Here is a 9985-nt window from a genome sequence, read left to right on the forward strand (position 1 = left end):
TGATCCCAGAATGTAATCTAACTCAGTACGCACAAATACGCAGTTTCATGAAAGTATAAAATATAATTATAAGTCGAAAAAGTCGGGTCGTTACAAAAACAATGCATACTTACACCAGATTAATCGATAACTGAAAGTTGAAATCGTTGCTAAATCTGGATTGAAGGTTGATTAATTGTTGCCAAGCAGGTTGTAAATCGTAACTGCATGAATTTCAAGACCCTAATTCGGCCTACAACAAAAATCGCCAGTCATAAGTGCTAATAAAAGGTTAGTTGATATGACTAATAGATAAATGGAAATGACTCTTTAACCTAAACGGATGGGAGTATATTATCAGATGAGATTAGTGAGTGGAAGAAAATTAAGTCGATTTTTTTCCCGTCGATTATAAATGTACGTATTCATAGAGGAGATTTCATTGTAGTTTTAGTTTTCAATTAATGGTATTTACGTAATATTGTCTACAAGATGTTATACAGCCTGAATGGTTATTGAGTGATAATGGTGACTTTAACATATCATTGGCTTGAAACCTGGCGATTTTAAGGAATGGATGCCTAGGATTATTATTTTTCTAAGAGGGTGACTCAAATTTTACTTTCTCTTAATGTGGTACCAACTCACCGGTCTATTTACATCGTCCTTCAATCTAATAATATTAAGTCAATAATCAAGAACACAGTATAACACAACACCAACACATATAAATTTGTAAACACATGTTTATTACCTTCAATCCAATATGTTCAAAATCGATTAATTTTCTTATAATATTTGATATATACCAGCAATAAGAATCTATTTCAAAATAACAAGAATAAATAATTTTATAAATATGATAAAAAAAACATTGCATACTTGCACCAGATTAATCGATAACTAAATGATGATATCGTTGCAAAGTTAATATTGAGATTAATCGCTACCAAACAGGCTGTAAATCGTGATTGCATGAATTTCTAAATCCTAATTTGACTCACAACAAAACTCACTGGTCCGAAGTGTTAATCAAAGGGTTAGTCGATATGACTAATAGATAAATGGATACGAATCTTTAACTTGAACGACTTGGAGTATAGTATCGGATTAGATTAGTCGGATGAAGAATTTTAAGTCGGGGTTTTATGCCGAATATGAATGTACCTATACATAGTAGATATTTCATCGTATTTTTACTTTTTCAAGTAAAGGTATTTACGTAATATTAACTACAAATTAAATGATTGTTGAGGGATAGTGGTAATCTTAAATCAATGGCTTGAATGCTGGTATATTAAGGAATGGATGGTTATGATCATTATTTTTTAAATATGATGACTCAGTTTTTGCTTTCATTTAATGTTAACTTTACTCTATAATTTTTTTTTTTTTTTTTTTTTTTTTAAGTGATAGTGGTAACCTTAACATATCAATGGCTTGAATGGTGGTGATATTAAGAAATGGATGGTTATCACAAGTATTTTTGAAATATGGTGACTCAATTTTTGCTTTCATTTAATGTTAAGTTTACTCTATAAACTTAACATTATTTTTTTTTTTTTTTTTTTTTTTAAAAAAAGTAGACAATTCTCCTATTTAAGAAAAATTATACTGAATAATCTCTTTTTTTCTCTCCAAACTAAAACTCAGGAACATCAAATCTTTAAACATTCTTTTCACTTCATTTTTCTTCTCTCTAAAATTAAACTTGGGAACAAAGCCTCATAGGTATAGTTTGTTTGCGGTATTTTAGATTATGATTGGTGGTGGTATTGTGTTAATGTTGTGAGCTTTGGTTAGGTTGTTGGTTTAGTTTCTCTCCATAGTTTGTATCTTGTACGTTTAAGGAGGTTTTTCTTTTTGATAAACTTCCTTTTTGGTTATATAACTTTTATCGTTTTTACGCCGAAAAAAATGAAAAATAAAATAAAACAAGTAAGACTACGAATATCCAATTGGGCCTTCATGAATGTATTGATTCATCAACCAACAAAACAACCCAAAGCCACCTCAACAAAAGATTCCAAAGACAGCACAAACAAACGCAATAAAAAAAGGGGGGGCAAAAGGTGTTATTCGAGATCAAGAAAACCCTAATAATTGAAACCCTTAATTCGATTCATAATTTAGTTTCTCATGTTAACACATTGCAATTGAAGATCGTCGCTGCATAAATTTCAAGGTAAAACTCAATTTCAACGATTAAATGTTTCGGTACCCTTTTATTACGTTTGGTGATGCTTAATTTCGATGCTTATAGATGTTCTGTAATCTTTATAATGAATTCAAGATTATAGCTTAGTTAATTGAACGATTGAAAAAGGCACAAATCATCACTGATTCTAAAGTGAACATGTGAAATTTGTCAGTGATATATGATTTTTTATTTAGGGTTTATTATGAAATATCTTTTAGCTGGTAGGACTATACTATAGTATAGTTAATATTATAGTTATAGATTCATAGTATATCTTGGACTTAATGGTAACACCACTTCATCCTTCTGGCCATATAAGATGCATGAAAAAGATGAGTACTTTATGTGAATTAGCCAGTGTTGCTGGGATTAAGATTAGTTAAATCATGCTGTCAAATCAGACCAGCCTGAATTTTAAATTTCCCTCAATTAAGAATAATTTGTTAAGCACTTAGCACTTTACTCTTATTGGCTTTAAGGTGTGAACGAGCAAACCGAAACACATTCCCTATTCAATTTTTTGTAGATGATGAAGTCAAGGTAGGTTGGGTATTGCTGTTGTATTGAAGTCAAGGTAGGTTGATCAATGATGAAGTTGAATAAGGCCTTTTCGATCATGACCAAGTTGAACACATTAAGTCATTAATGATTAACCAACTCCGGCTCTAGCTGAAATTTTGAAGCCTTATGTTCAAGGTTGTATAAGTCGCAAGTCGTGGACGAGTTGGTCGGGACTTTGGAGGGACGAGTCGGTCAAGTCGGGGACGAGTCCTTCGTTGACCAACATTGACTTTTAGTAATAAATAAATTAAACATATATATATATATTACACATAAATTGATGAATCATTAAACATAAATATTTCAAACATAGATATATGGCACAATATCTAAATTTAAAAAATATAATTTTTTGAGCTAAATTTGACTTTGACCGGCTCAACCCGACTTAGCCCCGACTTAGCTTGAGTCAGACTGAATTTTTAATGTTGACCGACTTTTAAGGCCTTTTGGGCGACTCGGGACGTGATAGTCCCCAAACCGACGCGTCAGCCGGCGTCGGCCGACTTTACAACAGTGCTTACGTTGGTGTGTACTTTTTTCATTATAAATTGTGTATTAGAGGTTATTTGAGAAACGTGATTCTATGTGGATGAACCTAATACGAATAGTATCGAAGATACGTTTATGTGTATTCATTTGGATTTGGCTTTCTTCGTTTGGCAGGGTTTGATATTAAGATATGGCAAATTCTAAAGGTTCAGCAACGACAAGAAATATGATGTATAATGGACGGAACTCTTTACTCCCCCCTAAATGTCCATTTCCAACGTCATATGGTGCCGATTATATTTCAAATGCTGCAATTGGGCCAAAAGTAACGCCTAAGGACAGAAATGGAAATTCACTCCATCAGCGGGCTTCATCTGAAAGCCTTTTAATTGAAGAACAACCTTCGTGGCTAGATGAACTTCTAAATGAACCAGAATCACCCGTACAACGAGGCCATCGACGTTCGTCGAGCGACTCTTTTACGTACTTGGAAGCCGCCAATGCGGTGAAAAACGAACACCAAATAAGAAACTTGACTACCGTTAATCCTTCATGGGCAAATCAAGATTTACTTTATAAAGATGCTCGAAATATGCCGTTTTATGGTGAACAGAATTCCGTTATAAATAATAGAGCACGTGCACAAAATGCACATTCTAGTGGTATGGCATCTTCTGTAGACAATTTGGGTCTTCGAAGATCTGTATCGTTAGGTGCTACACAAGACCTTAATGGAATTGGTTCAGTAACCGAAAAGAAAGAAGCAGCTGATGCGGGCCCACAGCGTTCGGGCGACGCTCGTACTCAAGATGCAAACCCATCTTTTGAAAGAAATGATTCTTTGAATAACATGTCAGAAACAGATACGAAACGTGCCAAGCAGTAAGGATTCTCTTCTTTTGTTCATTTGGGAATTTGAAATTTGTATTGCTGTTATTGGTTATGATCCACTATATCGTAAGATTAAGAAACATAACTTGACCTGTAAATACGTTGATAGTTGAACAATATTTTCATGCTTTGAAAAGAGCCACAATTATTATACATTTAATTTTCAAGTTGTTAAGTAAAACTAAAAAGTTATGGAGTTATCTAACATGTAATTATACATTTAATTACAACTAGAAACCTTTATGTAATAATAGTGTTATCATGTGCCCTTAGGGCACACGTTAGACAAACCCAAAAGTTATTTAGCATAATCTGCCCTTAGTAACAAGTCAACATATAGAATAATTAATCTATTCTTAAATTTAGAAATTTAATAAGTGTATAATACAGGCAATTTGCACAACGTTCGCGAGTGAGGAAACTTCAGTATATTGCTGAGCTGGAGAGGAGTGTACAGGCTTTACGAGCAGAAGGTTGTGAGGTTTCGGCTGAAATGGAATTTCTAAACCAGCAAAGTCTTATTCTGGGAATGGAGAACAAGGCACTCAAACAACGCTTGGATAATTTGGCTCAAGAGCAACTCATCAAACGTTGTAAGTTTCCATATGCATTATCTAGTAGTTTGTTTTTTTCTTGATATTTCATACTTATATCCTTGAGGTGACAAAAATGGGCTGGTGCAGACCAGTTGGGTAATGGTCAAAGCAGGTAACTTTTTTTATCGACCCAAACTAGTTTGTTCAGGTTGACTTTGGAATACATCTTGTCCTGAATTGTAAACTTTTTTTTTTTTTTTTTTTTTTTTTTACAAATTTAGTTAAACTTAAATATGGTTAACTAAATTATGTATTTTTTTAGTGGAACATGAAGTTTTGGAGAGAGAGTTTGGTCGACTGCGGGCCTTGTATCAGCAACAACAACCACCACCACCACCACAACAGCCGCCACAAAGTCACCGGCGAACCGCCAGTCGTGATAGACTCGATTTCCAATTTTCAAACCTTTCTTTGAAAAATAAAGACTCTAGCCCTGTGCGTGATCCTGTTTCTAGCCAACCCCGTACCTAAAAAAAATAAATATTTCAACTACATCTGAAAACAATTATTCCTTTTTTTGGGTTACGTTTGTTGGCTACTATATAATCTAAAGTTAGCATAATCTTACTTGCACCTGGTAGTTATTTTCCCGGAAACATTAATATTTTCCAGTTGGGAACTCACCGGAGGTGGAAACTTGGGAAAATTGATATAAAGCTTCATTTTCCCCTTGGTTTCTTTGTGTTTGATCGATAATTTTGTTATCGAAAACTTGTTTACTCATCTCATCTTAATGATGTAATTACAATTTCATTGTAATAAGACTCGTTATTCTCAATAAGTCTCTCTTATTTGTTCATGTTAATGAATTTTACGTTTGCTGCCCATGTACCTTGTTGCACAGTAAACGTTGAGCAACCCCTCTACCTTGTTGCACATTAAACGTTGAGCAAAACGGATGCCTACTCACGTACATTCAGGTATGGTTCAGTTAGACTGATCACATGTGATTTTATAGTAATCACATGTTTTTATGTGAATGAACGTTCAAGTGGTTTAAAACTTACACACAATTACATGTGTTTAGAGTCGGTCTGGACGGTTCATATGTTCCTGTGAACTTAAACCAACTTCCCTAGTACAATTTTGATTAATATATACGGAGTATTGTTTTAAAAAAATTACTGTATTACCTTATATAAAGTGATGGATCGAATAAAGTTAAGATGTGATTAAACAAAACAGGTGTAATTAATTAATTTAGTACAAGTGATTCCCATGTGTTCTTGTCAACATATGTTACATGAAGATCTTTCCAGTCTTCCATGTGCTACACATTACACAAAACTCGACATGAATATAATCTTTTTCTTTTTTCATTCACCTTTCTACCCAGAAAAATAAAAATAAAATTACATCCATCTATACAAATGTTACTTTTCATTTTACATGGTGAACCAATCTCTGCTAGGAAAGACACTTCATCATTCACGATAAGATAACAGGGGACTATTTGTATGTGACCTTTGCTACTGGCGATCCAAATTGGTTGACGTACAAATAGTCCCCTGTTATCGCCAAACAGTCTTGAACGAGCCATAGAAATCAGTTATGGGTGAATTGTGTTTGACTTCTCATCGAAGAACCATTTAGGTAACACAATGTGAAGTGTAATCGAAAACTACTAATTTGCTATTAGGAAATATTGTTTTTATTTACTTTTAAATTTAATTTATTGCTTCAAACTTTGTAGAGAATCAAACAAGCAAGTAAAATGCTAAAGTAAAGTAAGTGACTAAGATGGGCTTAAAATAAACAATGTAGGATGGATAGTCGATAAACTACGCTAAGCAAGAAGAAAATATTCAAGGTTAAGCAAAATAGCATTGGGAAGCTTCATTTAGATAACATAAAGGTTATACTATTTTTTTTTTTTTTTTTTTTTGAAAGGCAAGCAAATTTATATTATTAAGAATAACCAATTACGCGAGATAAAAACTAGCAAGGAGCTAGACAAAACACGACACACAACCACTAATTTAGGACACACACACACACACACACAAAATCTCGTAAATTATATAGGGCGCACAATCACGAGGGCATTATAGGGCGCATTAAGGTTATACTATTAGCTTAAAAAGTAGGTAAGTTTATATACATTTACCTCTCACCCTTAATATATAATATATACAAATATTTATTTTATGTATATAAATAGATAGTAATATTTTATTTGTTCAGACTACCTGGGGAGGATAAGAGGTGATAAGTATTTCTTTTATCAGATGCACGCAACCTAATCGTGTTATTCCTGATCGTTTTCGACCCTTTTCTCTGGTCACCCCAAACATATACTAAGATATCTTGTTATGTTTATTGTATACTCCGTAATTATATATAAGCGTACATATTACATTTACGTTACATATTACATAGACGAATTAAAAGACAAGAGCTAGCTGTGTAGTAACAACAATAATTGAAAAAAAAGTTGAGAATGTATATGAATTATGATATAATAGTTGTGTTATTAAATGCATAAGAATTTATGTCTTATATTAATAGTAGTCTTTGTCAAGGTTCCAGATACTTGATCAACTGAACCTCTCCCTTTCATTATCTAGTCTCAAAACATGAATTTTTATATGTTGATGTTTAGTATTCATTGGTTGAAATTCACAATACTTTGTCTTATCCCGTTTACCAAATTCTGTAAGCGGAGTTGGGACCGCAAAGGTCGCGCATACTGGCTCCGTCGCCAAAATTTCTTTGAGCGTTTTGGATAAGCTTTTAAGAAGCGCATAGTTCTGATTGTTGATGCCGCGCTGATTATTGCTTCGATAATTGCCATTAGATCTCCCCTTTTCACTTCTGATAGGACCGCCACTATGGTAACGCCCGCGAGAATTATTTCCGCGGTTTTGATCTCGTGAGCAGTCATCATCATCCTTTTTTTCATTTCGCGAGCTGCTTGTGGGAACATCGTTATCTTCGCCACTCCGCATATAATCGTGACATTCTTTAAGCGCCTCAGCGTAAGTTGTTGGCACCGTATGACGCAAACGCTTGACTAGCGTTGGGTGCCGTTCTGAATTGATGCCATGTATGAGTCCTGATATCTGTTGTTCTGGCTTGAGATCTGGAATGCGCAAACATTCATTAGTATACCTTGTGAGATACTCTCCCAAAGATTCCTTGGATTTCTGCGTAATATCATGGCATTCAATGTGAGTGCGCTTGCGTGGTCTTTGATTCTGATACTGCAATAAAAACTTTGTTCGCAGATCCATGAATCCGGCAATACTGCCCGCCGGGAGTTTATTGAACCATTCGCGAGCAATGCCCTGCAAGGTCATTGGAAATATTTGGCACGCAACCGGATCCACCCAACCTTGAGTGCGCATTGCACCCTCAAAGCGCTGTAAAAAGTCATCCGGATCGGACAAACCATTGTAAGTACCTAGCGTACCAGGTATCTTTGGTGCTGCTGGAAACGGATATGCAGTTATGTGCGGAGGAAATTTGTCAAAAGTAGTCGGTAGCTCGAAAGGTGGTTTAACAGGATCCCCTTTTAAACCCGCAAAGAAACGCCGCATCATGTCCTGAACGAAGTCAGGCTGCGAAAATAAGTGAACCATGTCAGGGGATGCGGCCTGCATAAATTGCCCTGCAAGATTAGCCTGCCCCTGAATATTTTGCCAAGGTTGACCCTGCATCTGCGGATATACCCACGGCTGCGGTGTTGGAAAAGAGGGATTACTTGAAGATGCCGAATACACAGGTTGTAAGGGGAGCGAGACCTGTGGCGCAGATGCCTGCGAAAACTGAGGATACACACTCAAGAGCCCAACCGTTTGCGCTGTGCTTTGTTGTTGCGCTGTTATTGGCGCCCAATGAGAGTTTGCGTCTGGAATGACACCAAATCCCCAGCTGTTAAGTAACGCCTGCGCATCCGCAGGGGTTAAGAATTGAGAAACTGGGCGCGGTGGTTGCCAAGGTTGCAGGGGTGTAAACGACGAGTTTTGCTGAATAGTCTGCGTCTGCAGAGGTATCGAAACAGTGGTACTGTAAATAGGTACCTGGCCGCAGCAAACTACATGTGGTCCCATGGTTTCGCCACCAGCGTTTATCGGGATAACCCTTGGATCCACCGATGAAAAATCCAACCGCGTGGTTGTGACTGGTGAGTTTGCTCTTGGCGGTGTAACCCCATCCGGATATATCGGCTTAAACCGCTGAAAGGGTTCGCCGGATACAGGTGGGGGGTACATTGTGTACCCTGCTTGAGCAGCCGCCTCCGTAGTCAAAACTGGCGTTTGCTGACTACCAGACGGCGCGTGTTGAATTGCTGTTTGAGTATGCTCCGATGATTCCTCGGAAGTCATGATACTGTTAAAAAGAAAAAATTAAAAAAAAATTCTGTAAATAGCGAATCATAATTCAAAACCTAAAAAGAAAGAACAATTAAACAGTTTTGAATTAATTCGACTCTCAATGAAAGCACCACTTGATCATGCATATTTTAACCGAGGGGTCTTAACATGCTTGCTCAACGTAAAGGAGGGGTTTAAGGATCTTAGAACGTGGCTCTCCGGTCCGGCTACCGTGAATAACCCTGGCCGACATGATGATGTCGGCGGGGTGGCCAAGTGATTAAGTCCACCTTCGATGACGTCCGTCGATCAGAAGGCCCCAAGCAAGGTTGTAGGTACCAGTTAATAAAGAACTAACCTGTTAACCTTTAGTAGATGATAGAGGATATAAGTTACGTAGGATGTGTGGTAGAAGATGGCTACGTAACGTGGTATGTTGCTAACGACGATTAGGGTTTGTATTTATAGACAAACCCTAATTCTAGAACCGTCATAGGATAGTGATAATCGTTTCTATAACCATCTCCCCCGAATCACGGATATAATTATGGAAAAGATATTTGCTTGTTAGCTAAGCAACCGCCGTAAAGGGACCAGATACGGATCCGCATGCCGCATGACGCATGAGAGCACCCCGCATACGCACCATAGCGCATGCCCGTGTGTATGTTACATGCGCATGCGGGCTGCGGTATCATTACTTATATTAATAGTAGTCTTTGTCAAGGTTCCAGATACTTGATCAACTGAACCTCTCCCTTTCATTATCTAGTCTCAAAACATGAATTTTTATATGTTGATGTTTAGTATTCATTGGTTGACAGGAGAACTTATATAATTCAATTGTTTCCCAATTCACATAAGTTTTAAATATATCTTTTGCTTAGAGTAGGTAAAAGTCGATATCTTCACGTCTAGTGTTGGAAATAAGCCAAACTTTACTCTAGTTG

General features: G+C 36.4%; 1 protein-coding gene across 1 annotated transcript; it reads left to right on the top strand.

Annotated features, from left to right (window-relative positions):
* The first annotated feature begins 1961 nt into the window (after nt 1–1961).
* Nucleotides 1962–5548, top strand: LOC139898057 (uncharacterized protein At4g06598-like). The gene is made up of 4 exons (XM_071880761.1): nt 1962–2164; nt 3407–4114; nt 4514–4716; nt 4982–5548. Exons 2-4 carry the CDS (start codon nt 3423–3425, stop codon nt 5188–5190), a joined length of 1104 nt encoding a protein of 367 aa, XP_071736862.1. The 5' UTR covers nt 1962–2164; nt 3407–3422; the 3' UTR covers nt 5191–5548.
* The last annotated feature ends 4437 nt before the right edge of the window (nt 5549–9985 follow it).

The sequence above is a fragment of the Rutidosis leptorrhynchoides genome, chromosome 3 (assembly GCF_046630445.1).
Source record: "Rutidosis leptorrhynchoides isolate AG116_Rl617_1_P2 chromosome 3, CSIRO_AGI_Rlap_v1, whole genome shotgun sequence".
Taxonomy (NCBI): Eukaryota; Viridiplantae; Streptophyta; class Magnoliopsida; order Asterales; family Asteraceae; genus Rutidosis; species Rutidosis leptorrhynchoides.